Here is a 17,534-nt window from a genome sequence, read left to right as displayed (position 1 = left end):
CTACCCAAAGCAATCTACAGATTCAATGCAATCCCTATCAAACTACCAATGACATTTTTCAAAGACCTAGAACAAAGAATTTCATGATTTGTATGGAAACACAAAACATCCCGAATAGCTAACGTTATCTTGAGAAAAGAAAAACGGAGCTAGAGGAATCACGCTCTCTGATTCAGACTATACTACAAAGCTACAGTAATCAAGAAAGTGTGGTACTGGCACAAAAACAGAAATATAGATCAATGGAACAGTATAGAAAGCCCAGAGATAAACCCACACACATATGGTCACCTTATCTTTGATAAAGGAGGCAAGAATATAGAATGAAGCAAAGACAACCTCTTCAATAAGTGATGCTGGGAAAACTGGACAGCTACATGTAAAAGAATGAAATTAGAACATTTCCTGACACCAAACACAAAAATAAACTCAAAATGGATTAAATACCTAAATGTAAGGCCAGACACTATAAAACTCTTAGAGGAAAACATAGGCAGAACACTCCATGACATAAATCACAGCAAGATCCTTTTTGACCCACCTCCTAGAGAAATGGAAATAAAAACAAAAATAAACAAATGGGACCTAATGAAACTTAAAGGCTTTTACACTGCAAAGGAAACCATAAACAAGACGAAAAGACAATCCTCAGAATGGGAGAAATATTTGCAAATGAAGCAACTGACAAAGTATTAATCTTCAAAATTTACAAGCAGCTCATGCAGCTCAATATCAAAAAAACAAACAACCCAATCCAAAAATGGGCAGAAGACTTAAATAGACATTTCTCCAAAGAAGATATACAGATTGCCAACAAATACATGAAAGGATGTCCAACATCACTAATCATTAGAGAAATGCAAATCAAATCTACATTGAGGTATCATCTCACAGTGGTCAGAATGGCCATCATCAAAAATTACAAACAATAGAGTAAGCTGTGACAAAGTGAGAGAGTGGCATGGACATATATACACTACCAAACGTAAAATAGATAGCTAGTGGGAAGCAGCCACATAGCACAGGGAGATCAACACGGTGCTTTGTGACCACCTAGAGGGGTGGGATAGGGAGGGTGGGAGGGAAGGAGACGTAAGAGGGAAGAGATATGGGAACATATGTATATGTGTAACTGATTTACTTTGTTATAAAGCAGAAACTAACACACCATTGTAAAGCAATTATACTGCAATAAAGATGTAAAAAAAAATTACAAACAATAAATGCTGAAGAGGGTGTGGAGAAAAGGGAACTCTCTTGCACTGTTGGTGGGAATGTAAATTGATACAGCCACTATGGAGAACAATATGGAGGTTCCTTTAAAAAGTAAAGTTAGAACTCCCATATGACCCAGCAATCCCACTACTGGGCATATACCCTGAGAAAACCATAATTCAAAAAGAGTCATGTAACACAATGTTCATTGCAGCACTATTTACAATAGCCAGGACATGGAAGCAACCTAAGTGTCCATTGACAGATGAATGGATAAAGAAGATGTGGCACATATATACAATGGAATGTTACTCAGCCATAAAAGGAAACGAAATTGAGTTATATGTAGTGAGGTTGATGGACCTAGAGACTGTCATACAGAGTGAAGAAAGTCAGAAAGAGAAAAACAAATACTGTATGCTAACACATATATATGGAATAAAAAAAAATGTTTCTGAGGAACCTAGAGGCAGGACAGGAATAAAGACGCAAACATAGAGAATGGACTTGAGGACACGGGGTGGGGGAAGGGTATGCTGGGACAAAGTGAGAGAGTGGAATGGACATATATACACTACCAAATATAAAATAGATAGCTAGTGGGAAGCAGCTGCATAGCACAGGGAGATCAGCTTGGTGCTTTGTGTCCACCTAGACAGGTGGGATATGGAGAGTGGGAGGGAGACGCAAGAGGGAGGGGATATGAGGATATATGTAGTCATATAGCTGATTCATTTTGTTATACCGCAGAAACTAACACAATAATGTAAATCAATTATACTCCAATAAAGATGTTAAAAAAATAAAAGATTTGTGTAGAGGGAAGAAAAAATCTGTTCAGTTTTGTCAAATTATTTTTCTGTGTCTATTAACGTGATCATGTGATTCTTCTTCTTTAGCCTGTTGGTATGATGGATTAATTGTTTTTCAAATGTTAAACCAGTCTTGCATACCTGAGGTAAATCCCACTTTGTTGTAGTATATAATTCTTTTTGTACATTGTTGGATTGGAGTTGCTAATGTTTTGTTGAAGAGTTTTCTGCCTATGCACATGAGAGTTATTTGTCCATGGGGTTTCTTTCCTTGTATAGTCTTTGTCTGGTTTTGTTATTAGAATGAGTTAGAATATGTAAAATAATGAGTTCAGAAGAATTCCCTTTACTTCTATCTTCTGTAAGAGATTCTAGAGAACTGGTATGATTTCTTCCATTAAATATTTGGTAGAATTCACCAGTAAGCCCATCTGGAACTGATGCTCTGCTTTGGAATGTAATTAATTATTGATTCAATATATGTAATAGATGTAGACCTATTCAGATTGTCTATTTCATCCTGTGTGAGTTTTGGCAGGTTGTGTCTTTCAAGGAGTTGGTCCATTTCATTTAGATTTTCAAATTTGTGGGCATAGAGATGTTCATAGCATTTCTTTATTATCCTTTTAATGTTTATGAGGTTGGTAGTGATGTCCCCTCTTTCATTTCTAATATTAGTAATTTGCATCCTCTTTTTTTCCTTATTTAGCCTGGCTACAGATTTATAGATTTTGCTGATCTTTTCAGAGAACCACATTTTGGTTTCATTGATTTTCTCTATTGATTTCCTGTTTTCAATTTCATTTCTTACTGTTCTAATATTATTATTTCTTTTCTTCTGCTAACTTTGGATTTAATATGCTCTTCTTTTTCTAGTTTGATGAAGTGGAAGTTTCAATTACTGACTTTAGTCCTTTATTCTTTTCTAATACATGCATTCAATGCTATAAATTTCTTTCTAAGCACTACTATTGCTATATCCCACACATTTTGATAAGTAGTGTTTTCATTTTGTTCAAAATATTCAAAAATTTCTCTTGAGATTTCTTCTTTAATCTATCTTATTTAAAAGTGTGTTGTCTAATCTCCACATATATTGAAGTTTTCCATTTTTTTCTGTTGATTTCCAGTTTTATTCCATTGTGGTCTAAGAGCAGACATTGTATGACTTGTATTCTTTTAAATTTGTTAAGGTGTGTTTTATGGCCCAAAAGGTGGTCTATGTTGGTGAATGTTCCATGTGAGCTTGAGAAGAATGTGTGTTCTGCTGTCGTTGGATGAAGTAATCTATAGATGTACATTTATACAGTTGATTGGTGGTGGAATTGAGGTCAATGATGTCCTTACTGATTTTCTGCCTGTTGGATTCGTCTGTTTCTGATAGAAGGGTGTTGAAGTCTCCAATTATGAGAGGATTTATCTCTTCCTCCTTGTAGTTCAAACAGCTTTGCCACTCATATTTGAAGCTCTGTTGTTAGGCACATACATGTTAAGGCTTATTATGTCTTCTTGGAGAATTGACCCCTTTGTCATTATGTAACATCCTTCTTTATCCTGATAACTTTCCTTGCTTTGATGTCGGTAGATCCGATTTTCTGACCTTTATTATTTTCCTTCTCTATAAAGAACTTCTTTTAACATTTCTTACAAGTCAGAACTACTGGCAACAAATTCCCTCCATTTTTGTTTGCCTGAAAAAGTCCTTATGTCTCCTTCACTTTTGAAGGGTAATTTCACAGGGTACAGAAAATTATAGGTTGGTGTTTTTTTTCCTCAACACTTTAAATATTTTACTCCACTCTCAATTCTTGCTTGCAGTTCATTTTTTTAAGTTAAATAAATGTGAAGACATTTTGAAGACATATATCATGACCTCACTTGTTCTTCAGCGACACTACTGACTTTATGCTGAATAAGATCATAGTTTTTAAGTACTAGAAAATATTTCCTCAATTTTTTATGCATTTCACAGTGACCTGATATTTTATTTCCACCACAGAGATACAATAGATGTAAATGTTCTCAAGAGCATAGAGAATAGTAAAATGTAAAATAATTAAGAAGTAATGAGTTTTTATTCCCTTAGTTTTTGATATAATTTATTTAATTGTAAGTTTATGTAATTCAATTTTTAATAATGTAATGTGTATCAATAACCAGCTCATAAGGTTTCTGAAAATTTAACAATTGGCTCTCATGAGTTGGTAGGTGCTGGCTCCAGCACACCACCGGGGAGTGCTGTGGGGAGGATAGTTGGGTGTCAGGTGTTTGAGTGTGTGGGGGGGGGCAATGAGAATAAAGAGCACTTTCGCATATATCACCAGTTCTTATTACCCTTGTCCTCTTAGGGAGGCCCATTGGAAAGTGCCTTTGACCTGTTAAAATGGACCTTCAGTTTCCTTGTGAGCCAATAATAGCACCTTTCCCATGTTTCATATTTATAGCTTAACTTATGGAAAAGCACAAGATCTTTCTTCTGTCAACTCTAGTCCCTTCTCCTCAACAAAAAATTAGTTACAAATTCTAAACTAAGGCAGCCCCTCCAAACACAGCACAGGGCTCACTAAATTCTACCACAATGTACCCAGCAGGGAAATTGGGTTTCTGCCAGCTGACCCACCCTTGCCCACCCCCATCTCTCTGTGACTTTGGCACCAGGACCTGACTGCACGGAGAGGTGTTCTCTGAAATTATGGAACAAATCAGAAGTAAAAGGTCCATCAGCTCATTAAAGGTCAGTCATCCAAGTTCAGCTTTGAACTAACACATCCAAATTTGGGGTGGCCTGACATGACTACATCTTTTTCTTTGTATAATGAGAGTTACCAGACAGAACCACCCAGAGAGTCTTAACATCCCTTTCCAGAAGACAGCTAAGAAAGGGAGTGGGGAGCACATTTCTGCCCAAGGCTGGGGCTTGACCACAGCCTTGGGTGATTACCCAGCTCCCTTCTCGGCTCTTGCAGTCTAAGCACCTGATTTTGACTTCTTGGGAACAGCAGAGTGACTTAAAGCCTGAAAGGAGATGAGCAATCCTCAAGGCACAGGCAGAAAAAGTCCCAGTGAGACAGGAAGCCTACTGGTTCCTGATGCATAAACTAGACAGTAGAGGCAGCACTTGCCTGACAAAGAGCTCACTCTGCCGTGGCGTCTGCAAGCAGCTGCCGGGCTCCTCACCGGGCTCCCTTCCCTCTCCTCACTGGCTGATGGATCCCAAGGGGCTCCTCTCCTTGAACGTCCTGCTGTTTTTCTCCCTAGCTTTTGAGCTGAGCTGCAGAACAGGTGAGTGCTCATCTGTCTGAGGGCTTGGGTCCCATGATTACCTGCCAGGAATCAGCTGTAGCCCATGGATGGAGAGAAGAGGCAGGGGTGGCGGGTTGTTTTCCGGCTGCCTCTTCCTCAGAGACTGACTCTGAGTTCTTCCTGCCTCTTTTAAAGAGGAAGGAACATTGTGAGTTACTGGGGTCCTGGCTTCTGAGGCTAAGCCCCACCAGTCCTAGTTTCCAAGGAAACCAGGAGCTCTAAGCCAAAGGCACTGGTCACATTCTAGACCAGCCTCTCTGGGTGAGAGGCTCCAGTCAAAGTCCTGGCTGAGTGGTTGGTTTTGCATGAGTATCTTTCTGGCAAAGACCCAGGCTAAGGGAATGAGCTGTAGGGATGGAGCTCTGGGAGAATATTACTCCTACAACCCTGTCCTGGATGGGGATCCTCACACACGCAAGCAGACAAACGAAAAACATGATCCACCTACATGAAAAGGCTGTAGTGCGAAGAGAGGGTAGAAGTGAAAACCCCAGGCACTGGTTGAGAACAGATAGTGGCCACAGTGTGGTCATACTGGTGGCTACTTTCCTGGAAGAGAAGGCTCCGAGGCAGCAAGAGGGGGAGAGGCCAGGATTTTTGGAGCCCAGGGCTGGTTACAGTAAGTGAGAAGTGCAAATCGGAAATGCTCAGGGTCAGGGCAGCTCCAGTGTAAGGCCAGACACAAGACAAAGTGTTTGAAGCTGGGCTCTACTCCTGTCTTTCTGGTTTGCTGGTATTCTCTGTTTAGTAATAGCTGAGCTATGAGAAAAGGTGTTTGAGAAAGAAAAAGCCAAGCAAGGGGCAGACTTTGGGCTCACTGTGGAGTGGGTGAGAATCTCCTTTCTGCTTAAATGCCTTGGGACTGTGTGAAGCAGTCTGGAGTGGAAGCGGCATTAAGGAAGGGGGGACGTCCTGAGGCTCCGGATGTTCTGTTCTTGGGGTTTTCAAGACCACAAATCCATTATGGACTTTTCCAGGAGAAGCCCAGAGATATGCTAGGATTGTCAGAGGGGCTGCACTTGGGATCTGTCTTTTGCCAGATTCCCAGATGAATAGGCCTTCCTTGGCCCCACTTTTCCTCAGAATCAGGCAGACCCATGGCTCTTGCTACCCAAGGTCTCAGAGAGCAATAATTGAACTGAGGGCTCAGAAAGCCAAACGAAACCACTTTAAGCCATCACAGGGAGAGTCAAACTTTCCTGGGTGCACCCCATTTGTGACTCCACCATTTTTGGAATTCTTCTTAGTGACTATCAGGCGGGATGGGTTTGAACAGTGAGCTGGACTTTTCTGTCTCTGTGCTGGCTTGCCTCCTGGCCAGTCTGGCCCTGGCATTTCAGGTTCTGCTGACAGCTGCTGCGCGGAAAGCTTTGGAGGTCACTGGTCAGTGAGAAACAGCCCAGCCCCACAGGCATGGCTACCCAATCGGTAGTGTCTCCCTTCCTTCCTTTGTCTGCTTTGAAATATGTACAAAAATTTTAGTGTTTTTATTTTAAAATATGCACCCTTTTGTGAAACCCCAATAAAACCCAGAAGGAAATGCTTTGCAAATGGGACAGGTCATTCATGACAGATTCACCCAACCAAGAAGCCCCATTCTTGTAAAATCAGTACCTACTCCCTTTCCCATCTCTACTCAGCTCGACTTCCAATTCCCAGTCAAAACTGTAAAAATCAAGAAGTCCACATGTCCCTCCCCCAAGTAAAGTGAATTTTCCATTTCCCCCAATGATACATCTTTTAATAGACTTCATTTTTTTAGAGCTGTTTTGGGTTCACAGCAAAAGTAAGCAGAAGGTACAGAGATTTCCAACTACCTCCACACATGAACAGCCCCCCCGCCATTAACAACATCCCCCATCAGAGTGGTGCATCTCTTACAACTGATGAATCTACCCCAGTGGGATTTTTTATTCCTTCATTCAGGTCCTCCTCACATCCTTCACACACATGAGGGGAGAGGTGAGGGACAAGTGGGGGCATCCTAGACTTGGCCCAACCTTGTTGTTCACTGGCCCATTGTACCCCAAGATGCAGATCTAGGCACTTCCATCTCTCAAAAGCTTTAATACTGTGATATAATGCCACTACCTTCACTGTCTCCAGTGTTGGACTGGAAATCAGAACCTCAATGCTATTTGGTTTTATCCATAGATTGCCTTTGAACAATCCCATTCAGCAACGGTCTACTAAGGACACACGATGTGGCTAGCACTATGTGAGGTGTGGGGGAAGTAAAATGAATAACCACAGCCTCTGTCTAGCACTTGACACAGTATCTGTGAGAGCCCTTCCATGAATGTTTGTTGAATGAATAATAATAGTATGTACAGCATCCTTGCTGTATACCAAACACCGTGGTAAGTGCTTTGTGTGTATTATTCATTTAATTATCATACCAACCCTATGAGATACGTGTAGTTATTGTTACATTATGATTTTATAAAACAGGAAAAAGAGGCACAGAGCAGTTAGCAATTTCTCTTTAATCACCCAGCCTGACTGCAGAGGCCTGAATGAATGAAACTAGATAAGCTTATGTTTAGGGAGGAGGAGAATCCTAAAATTTGTTTCCAGGTACCATGGTAAAAATTAGAATATGCTGTCTATAATTGAAGGATATGAGTTGATTTTAATTGAACTGAAATGAAGTATAGGAATTTTCAAAAGGTGAGAGACGTTGACAAAATCAAAGAAGGAAGTACAAGGCATATGGAGGTATTTGATCTGGAATTTGAAAAGTGGATAGAAACATCTTTCATCATGTAGCTTTCATTTAATTTTTTGTTAACTAGTTTGTTTATTGGAAGAGTATCACATGTATGTCTATAAAACTTCAACAGTGTAAAAGGGTACAGAATGGAGACAAATCTCCCTTCTATACCCCTCCCTACTGTTACCAGTTTCTTGCATGTCCTTTTAAATGTATACATCAGGTAGGTTGGATTCTTATATAACTTGAAAAGAGTACTCTAGATGAAGGCACAGATGCAGAGGTAAAGTGCTGTGAGTTTTCAGGGGGAACTGTAAGTGGCCTGCTGCACCTGAAACAGAGGTTTCATAGCTAAGGCACTTCTAGCTCCTCACCTGGCAAATAGGGATAAGGGTCCCCTTCATCTCCCTACATAAACAACTCTTACGGATGTTATAAAGATAAAGGAGAGTACATTCAGATTTTGGAGAGAGAAGAAATTAGACTCTGTTTTGTCATTTGTTCATTCATTCATTCATCTCATTCAGTTTTTTCATTCTCTCAGGCAAAAAGGATTTATTGAGTTCCTACCATGTCCCAGGTGGGTATTAAGATTACAGCAGTGAACAAAACAGACACAGTCCCTACTCTTGGAAACTTATAACTGAATAAGGATGACAAGCATTGAACGAGAGTTAAAAATGTCTTGAGCGATATGAAAGGAGAGATGAAAAGTGAACTGGAAGCATATGGCAGAGAAACCGAATCTAAGCCAAGGGTCAAGGGCAGAGGCCTGAAGGACAGAAGGAGTTAACCCGGCAAATAAAGAGCAGTGACAGGCTTTCAGGCTGAGGAACAGTGAGTGCAAATATTCTAAGATAGAAAGACCCAGCAGCGTCAAGGAATGGGACTAGGAGGACAGCTGGTAGGACTTCTGTTTAAAAATGAGACTTATTAAAGACACATTATCTTTTCTTTGTAAGCCTAGATTTCGCATAAGAACTGTGAGGGCTCTGAGTCCTACCTGAAAGAAATGTTGTAGCAAGATGCCCAGTAACAGGGCTGGGCCAAAAAATTTTTATCATTAGGTAGAATCCCATTTTGTGAAAAGTTTGGCTAAATGCTACTGATTTCAGGAAAATATCCACGGGCCCATGTGAATCACTCTACTTTCTAAGTTGAATTTTCCTGGAAGGAAAGTGAGTTGGTGTTAACAGCTACAAATGTTTCCTCCAGACTCTCTTAGTAACCAGGGGCTGACTGAATCACAGACCTGCTGGAAAACACTCATCAAGCAGTAGGATGTTTCAGGAGCTGGGACTCTACTTGAAGTGTTTTATGAACCACTTTAAAGTCCCCACTTATTTTTCCACTCTTGCTTAGGTGGCAATGAGTTCACGTACCCCCTGCAGACCTGGCCACTCACATGCTTAGTTGTTACATCATCATTCTTTATGTGGGTTGTAGCGTGTGAGGGTCTCTTCCTGATGAAGTTTTGATTCCACTCCCCATGACTGAGTCTGCCTGAACCACTCAGCCTTTTCTTCTCATCTGCCCTCTCTTTCTTTCCCTCTTTACCCTCTTCTTTTCTTTTTTCAAAACTTTTTTTCTTTGATTTTTTTTTTTTTGACTACTCTCTGCCCCATCCTCTATTTCCTCTTCCCCCTGACTCCCTTCCAATTCCAAGTTCTGAAAACAGCCATGGTGTAAAGAGTTTGTTGGGTTACATGGGCAGAAGGGGCACACAGGAGACATGGCAGGGTGGAGACTTATGGTCTATGAATGGGTATAATTTCCATTTCTTCTTTCTCTATATTAAAATTGATCCAAAAAAATCAACAGTATGATGGCAATTCTCAACCTTGATTTGAAGCCCAGACTCCTTTGAGAGATGACATTTATGGCTATGCTCCTAGAAAAATGTACATATGCTTATTTATACCGCTTTTGTACACAATTTCAGGGGGCCTATGTACCACATGATGTTTCTCCTTGCATGGATGGTTCTAGTTTTCTGTCATCCCTTTATTGGTAGAAGTTTAAGTTCAGGATTCAAGAGGTTACTCTCTTGGGTACTGTACCTACCACATTATCTGGACAGTCAGGCATCCATAAGTGTGGCTGGAAGGAATTCCAACATGCCCTGCAGTTTATCTTTATAAAAACAGCAACACCAGCACCATGAACAGCAGTCCTTATTGAATCAATTGAGCAACAAGGGAGAGTGCTCTGTTTTAAGAGTTGATGTATTGGCAATATGTAAAAGAGCAAATGCCTAATTGTCTTTCTCACTATTCCTTAATAATTATAAGTGTCAGGAATTCTCTGGCAGTCCAGTGGTTAGAACTCGGGGCTTTCATTACCGGGACCCAGGGTTCAATCCCTGTTTGGGGAACTAAGATCCTGCAAGCTACATGGCATAGCAAAAGAAAAAAAATACTATGTGTCCACCACTCAAATCCTGATTTTTCTTTTTTCCCAACCTCTGAATCTCTAGTCTGATATCAGCTGGGCCCTTTACAGGATCTCAGAGCATGTTGGTATCAAGAACATCTGAATCAGTTTGCCCAAATTTCCAACATCCATCTTAACCACGAGTTATTGTGTCTTTTCTAGATGGCTGCACTACTTAGGCAAACAGTTTTATTGTACTCTTCTGACTTTCTTATCAACTAGAACAATTTGTGCTCTCTCTGACTCATGGGCTCCTTCTTTTACAAACATTAGCTTATGGTTAAGTTCAATTATTAAGTTCAGTCACGTATTGGGCAGAGCTAAATAAGAGAGGTTTTAGTCAGGTAACATGGCTTTCAGCATTCATAAATTGAACAGATATTTATTTAAAGCCTACTATGTGCCAACCACAATTGTGAGTCCTAGGGACAAAACAGTGAACAAGATCAAATTCTTCCTCTTGAGAAGTTGGCATTCTAGTGTTTAACACTAGAATAAAATAAAAATAAAATAAAATAAAATAAAATGAATAATATATACAGTATAACATCAGACAGTGATAAGCACAACAAGAAAGGATAGGATAGGATAGGATAGGTAGGATAGTCAGAGCAGGTCTCTCAGAGAAGATGATTTTTTGAGCAGAAATCTAAAATAAAATGAGGGAATGAGCTCTTTAGATATGTACGGGAAGAGATTGCCAGAAAGAGAGAGAGAGAACAGCAAATGCAAAAGCTCTGAGATGAGAATGTTCTGGATGAGTTACAGACCAGCCGGAGCCAGTGTGGCCATAGTGCAGTGAGGACAGGAGAAGGAGTTGGAGAGGTACCAGGGATTGGGTTATTCAGTCTTTGAAGCAATAACAGGGACTATGGATTTTATTCTATGGGTGCTTAGAAAGCCCTGGAAGATTAAAAGCAGGAGAGAGACAAAATCTGATATAGTTTTAAAAGGTTACACTGTCCATTGCATGGACGCAGGGAGATTAGTTGGAAGACAATGGCAGGGCCAGGCTGGTGATGATGGTGGTTGAAAGTCCTGAGATGCCAGATATATTTTTAGGGCAGAGTCAACAGGATTGCTGATAGATTGAATGTGGAGTATCAGAGGAAGAAAGGAGTCAAAGATGATTCCAGTGTTTTGGCCTAGGAATTGTAATGTTGTTTGCAGAAGGGGCTATAGAATCAAGAGTTCATTTGCTAAGTTTGAGATGCCCTTTAGACCTCCAAATACCAATACCAATCAGTGTAGGCAATTTGGAGTACTGTGAAGGGTTTGGGTAAGAGATATATCTCTGTAAGCATTCCAGAAACATGTCAAACTATGCAACTAGATAAGTGTGGCTGAGAAAGAGAAGAGTTCTGAGTACTGAGTCCTGGGATGCTCCAGTCTTTAAGAGCAGAAAGTTTCAGGCAAGGAGACTGAGAAAGGGCAGCCAGTGAAATAGGAAGAAAACCAGGAGAGTGTGTTGTTCCCCAGGCCAAATGAAGGCAGTGTTTCAAAGGGGGAATGTGAACAATGCCAACTGAAAGCAAGATGAGAAAGCAAGGATGAAGATGGAGAAGTGACATAGTATCATGGAATATACAGTGACCTTGACAAGAGTGGTTCCAATGAGTAGTAAGGAGAAGGCCTGTCTGGAGTGGGTACAAGGAAAAATAAGTCAGGAAATGGGGACAGAAGGTATAAACACACATTAAGGGACTTTGGAATAAAAGAAAACAGAGAAATGGGGAGGTGGCTGGGGATGGACCTGGCACCAGGGGAGGGGTTTTTAAGATTAGGGAAATTACATGTTGGTATGTTGTGTGTTAGTAAAAATAACCCACAACATACCATAACAATAACAAAGTTGATGATGCAAGGGGTGGGGGAAGTTGCAGAAGCAAAGCCTTGAAGTGAGTGAGTGCTCCATGAAGGAAGAGGTTAACCTTATCTGGGAGCAGAGACCATCCATCCAAGTAGGTAGGTTGACTTGGTGGTAGAAACAAATGGAAGTCCTCTTTTATTTCTTCTCCTTTCTCAGTGAAATGAGAAGCAGGGTCATCAACTGAGGTTGTGGGGGTTTTTTTGTTTTTTTTTTTTGGTTGTTGTTGCCTCAGCTTTTTTGAAAAAGAGAAGTAAAATAATTTTTCACCCTTGACATTGTTAAATATCTTAGCTTTTTGGGGAGTTAGGATTCCACAGTTTGAATATGAGGCTCATCTCCTCCTGGACTCCACATCCCTCAGACTTTTCTCTTTCCTCCTCATCTGAAATGATGTTTCTTAACCTTGGTCTCTTGGGCTCACAAGCTCAGAATTAGTTTCAGTTACTCTCCATTCTTCATGCTATATATCCAATGGTGGTGGGAAGTCTGGCTGAGAAATTAATCCAGTTACTAGTTATATGACTTTAGGCAAGTCATTTAACTTCTCTATGCCTTAGGTGCCTTAACTATAAATCTGAGTTGATAGAATTCCCTCCTGGATCAAAGAAACCCAGAGTCCTAATTAGTCTATACAGCTCTATCATAAATGATTTTAAGATTTCCACTGCAATTTTTGAAAACTGAGAATATAGTGGGAAATACTGAGAATATAGTGGGATCCTCATGACAGTCCTTATAAACTACTAAGGACCTGGCAACCCCAGGGATTGGCCAAGAGGAAGAGGGAGATCATCCAGTCTATTATTCCTGATCCACAGACAGGATGTGAGTCTCAAAGGCTTCCATAATAAGGGACTTCGTTCTCCTTCCTCCTGCAGTTGAGGGCTCAACGAATTGCCCAGTGATGATCCTTGGGCGGCTGGGAAGCAGTGTGCTGCTGCCCCTGACATCTGACGGGATAAGTAAGAGCATGAATAAGAGTATTCACATCCTTGTCACAGTGGCAGGATCACCCATAGACACCGTCAAGAAGAAAATAGTGTCTCTGGATCTGCGGAAAGGTGACTCTCCACACCATCTGGAGAATGGCTATGAGTTTCATCCAGAAAACCTGAGCCTGAGAATCCTGAAAAGCAGGAAGGAGGATGAGGGCTGGTACTTTATGAGCCTGGAGGAAAACATTTCAGTCCAGCACTTTTGCCTGCAGCTGAAGCTCTATGGTAATGATGGTGGCTTCCCCAGTCCCCACTGGAGGGATGAGATAGTTCCTTGCCTAAGAATTTAGGCCTCTCTCAGAAGCAAAGGGTATTCAGAGTTGGAAGCAACTTGAAAGACATCTCAGTCCAGGGGTAAACCGTCCTTCAGGAAGAAGTTTTAGAAGTTCACAAATCTTTTTTTCATCCAAATTGCACGTTAGTGATAGCTGATTAGCACAAGTTACCTTTAACCCCATTTTCTTGGGGCTCCAGGCCCTCTTGCCTACAGCCCCTCTGCCTGTTGACAAGAGGGTCTGGAGCCCCAAGAGTCTCAATTTACAAATAAGATTTTATTTGAAAAAAGGTGTTTTTTTAATAAAAAAAATTTTGAATACCACTGATCAAGCTCAATCTCGCTTTCATAGATGAGGACACTGAAATCTAGAGATAAGTGGTTTGCACGTTCCTACTCACATCTGCGTAGGTGGGTTCACTGCACTAGGAGTCCTGGGAGATGGAGGGCTGAAATTCAGCCCACACATCACTCACCAAGCCCCGCATCCTGGCAGAGGATTGCATCTACCTGGTGGAAGAGGCATATTTTTCTCATTTAAACAAATGCTCTGATTATAAAATTGCTTAGTTGCAGAACTTAAACTAGAACGTAGGTCCACCTAAATCTAAGGCCAGTGCATTTTTGAGCCTCTTTAACTGCCAGCCCCTCTTGAACACACCCAGAGTTTGTCTCTTAAGTCCCAAGGCTCCCTTGAATTCCCAGGGATCCTGGCAGCCATGCGGGCTACCCTGCTTCTTCAACAGTGAGTTTCTTATCTCTGAGGATGGGACAGGAGCCCCAAACAGCCAACATTTCTTTAAAATCCTCAGGTACCAACAAGAGAGACAGAAATACCCTCCCTGCCCTTCCCCTGGCCCTAGCATTCCCTTCCCTCCAAACAGTGTATGCAGAATTCCCACAGCCCTCCACCAGGTATCAGTGTGTCCTGATCATTCCAATAGTGTTCCCGGGGCAAGGCTGCCATGAGCACAAAGATTACACATGCATTTTCTAGAACAGTTCACTGCCTTTGTCACATCTTCTCTTTTATGATCAAATTCTTACCTTAGAAAATATGGTTCCTGCAACCATGGTGTTCTTCTCAAGTCAAAGAAAGAGTCTGGATCTTGGAGTCAGAAAGACGTAGTTTCAGATCTCAGTTTGGCTGTTAGAAGCTGAGTGGCATTATGTAAGACACTCCACCTCTCTGGGTCTCAGTTTCCTCATTTATAAAATGGGAATAATTATAACTAGGTTCATAATTGTTGAGAAAGTTGTTGAAAAGATTAAAAAATATTACAAATGTGAAATTCTAGCATTACGCCTGTCCTATAGTATGTACTGAATAAATAAGACTTTCCCTTTTACTTTGTCTGTTTCACAGCATTAGAGTGAGATAAGTTGGTGAGGCCTGTGGCTATCCCAATTTCAGACACCCTAAAGCACTTGCTATAACACACACACACACACACACACAAACACACACACACACACAGAGTATAGATGAAATCTCACCAGTAAAAAGTCATTTTTTTCGATCTGGAAGGTAATAATTTAGCCAAAGACAGTTAAAACCCATGGGGGAGTTAGCTGACAGCAAACTCCACAGGTAGAATACAGGAGAGCAACCTAGATGAGGAACAACAGAAAGGCAAGGGGAGCCCTAACAGTACTGGTTGGGGGGAACTAAAAGACAATGTTTTCTTCTCTATTTTATCCCAAGGTGATCCTGGAAAGAAGTATGGGGGAGGGGCATATGAGAGAGGGATGGTGCGAAGCAGTAGGTCCCCACAGAAATAAATCACACTACAGATCCACGGGCGGGGCGGGGGATTTGCATTTTCTTCTAACAAGAAGGTTAAGTCAGCATTCCAGAGGATTCATTTCAGTGATGGCTCCCTTTCTCCTCCTCCTGACAGAGCAGGTCTCCACTCCGGAAATTAAGGTGTTGAACTCCAGCCAGGAGAACGGGAACTGTAGCCTGATGCTGGCCTGCATGGTGGAGAAGGGGGACCATGTAGCTTACAACTGGAGTGAGGAGGCGGGCACCCCTCTGCTGAGCCCCACCAAGAACTCCCACCTCCTGTATCTCACCCTTGGCCCTCAGGATGCCAACAACATCTACATCTGCACCGTGAGCAACCCCATCAGCAATGGCTCTCAGACCTTCATCCCGTGGTCCAGATGCAGCCTCGGTTCCTCAGGTGAGTGCCCTTGTGGCGGCTAGTGTGCCACATTAACGATATGGGTTCAGTCCCCACCTGGACCAATTGCTCTTCTTCCATAGCCATGGTCTTCACCTTGGGAACAACACTTTATATGTTCTCTATAGTTTGTAAAAGCCTCCCATGTGCATTCAGTGAGTGGTTACTGTTCATAATGACCAGGGTGGCATTATGCTCAATTCAGAGTTGAGGAAACCAATGAGAAACGATGGAGCCAGACCCGGAGCCCAGGTCTCAAGTTATGATCCTTCCTCTCCCCTCCTGCCGTGGCACCAACCTGAAAGGCTGGCCGGGTGAGGGAGTGCAGGTGGCAGGTCCTGACTCCCAAGTCCATGCTCTACCAGTGGTGGGATTGTTCTACACCATCAATAAGAATTTATCAATCACCTATGCTGTAGAAAATTGGGAATAGACATGATAAATGACCTCTGCTCTCCGTCAACATGTTATAAAGATAAGACATGAAACATGTGCTCAATAGTGAAAAGCAGGATGTAATAAAGGGCCACATTTCATGAAATGTACTGTGAATCCCATAGCAGGTCAGAGGGCCAGGGTAGTCAGTTCTCTGACTAAGACCTAGACTGTGAAGTCTGGGAAAATGATAAGTCATAGAGCACTTTATTATTGGCAAAGCGCTTTCAACTGTATGATCTCTTTTGATCCTCACAATGGTCTTATCAGATAAATGTTGTCATCATCTTCATTTCACAAATTAGGAAGTTTAAGCTCATAGCATGTAAGTACCCTCCTCAAGTTTCTTCAGCTTATAGATGGTAGAGTCAGCACCTAAACCTAGATCTTCTGACTGATCTTTCTCTGGAAAGATAAAGCATCATTATTCTGTTATCAAAAGGAACGAAGGGCTGATTAAGTAAGCTCAACTAACCACTTGAGATTGGAAACAGGATAGACCACTGAGCTTTTTCATTAATCGATCTTGTGTCTATGCCTCAGGTAGGCTCAGGGACAGAAGAACCAGGGTGCTGGCCCTGCAAGGTATTACCTGTGCTCTGACATTCTTCCCTCTGCAACCACTGGGGGGAAACAAGAGTCATTCCAAGGGGACTCCTGCCCACAGTAGACTTGGTGTATATGTGGAGGGCTTTTCCAGATGACCAAGGATCCAGGGACAGGGGAATGCAGCCAGGTCATGCCCTTCAGCATAGCATGTCCAGTCAGCGACTCCCCTGAGGTATTCCAGAGGGACTACTGGGAAAATCTACCTGGTCTCTTCATCTGAAAGTTCGTTGGTGAGCCTAACCAACTGCCTGTTTCCTCCCCCAGCCATTCATGGCAGAGTTGGCCACCTGTCCACCCACTCAGTGTGTCTGTTTGCTTGCCCACCTTGCACACAAGCCACATTCACAGGCTCCTCCCCCAGTTCAGACCTCTCTCTCTGCCCACAGCTATTCAGAATGTGCCGGTGGGATCAAGAAAGCAGTCTTGCATGAGTGCGGAGTTTAAAGAATGTGGCCCCAGTTGTCCTAGATCCAATATTACCCTTTTTACTCACAAGGATAAGCCACTTAACCTGTCTAAGACTTAGATTCTTTATCTAAAATACTAACAGCTGAAAGGTCTTAATTGTTTACTATGTGTCAGTATGTGGCATCTCATTTAATCCTCCCAGCAACCAAATAGTATTAGTATCCCCACCTTACAGATGAGGAAACAAAGATATGGAAAGGTCACACACAGAGCAAGGGGCA

General features: G+C 41.8%; 1 protein-coding gene across 3 annotated transcripts in view; it reads left to right on the top strand.

The window, feature by feature from the left end:
• The first annotated feature begins 5,179 nt into the window (after positions 1 to 5,179).
• SLAMF1 (signaling lymphocytic activation molecule family member 1) overlaps positions 5,180 to 17,534 on the top strand; it is a 33,090-nt gene continuing 20,735 nt past the window's right edge. For all 3 annotated transcript variants that reach the window (XR_009518961.1, XM_060008829.1, XM_060008820.1), the window contains exons 1-3: positions 5,180 to 5,309; positions 13,225 to 13,566; positions 15,517 to 15,801. Coding sequence is in view for 2 of the 3 variants with exons in the window: in XM_060008829.1 (XP_059864812.1) it covers positions 5,234 to 5,309; positions 13,225 to 13,566; positions 15,517 to 15,801 (703 nt within the window). In the remaining variant the exon portion in view is untranslated. The remainder of the gene's footprint in view (positions 5,310 to 13,224; positions 13,567 to 15,516; positions 15,802 to 17,534) is intronic.

Source organism: Delphinus delphis, chromosome 1 (genome assembly GCF_949987515.2).
Source record: "Delphinus delphis chromosome 1, mDelDel1.2, whole genome shotgun sequence".
Taxonomy (NCBI): domain Eukaryota; kingdom Metazoa; phylum Chordata; class Mammalia; order Artiodactyla; family Delphinidae; genus Delphinus; species Delphinus delphis.
The sequence above is the reverse complement of the archived record's forward strand: the minus strand, read 5'-3'. Positions and strand labels throughout refer to the sequence as shown.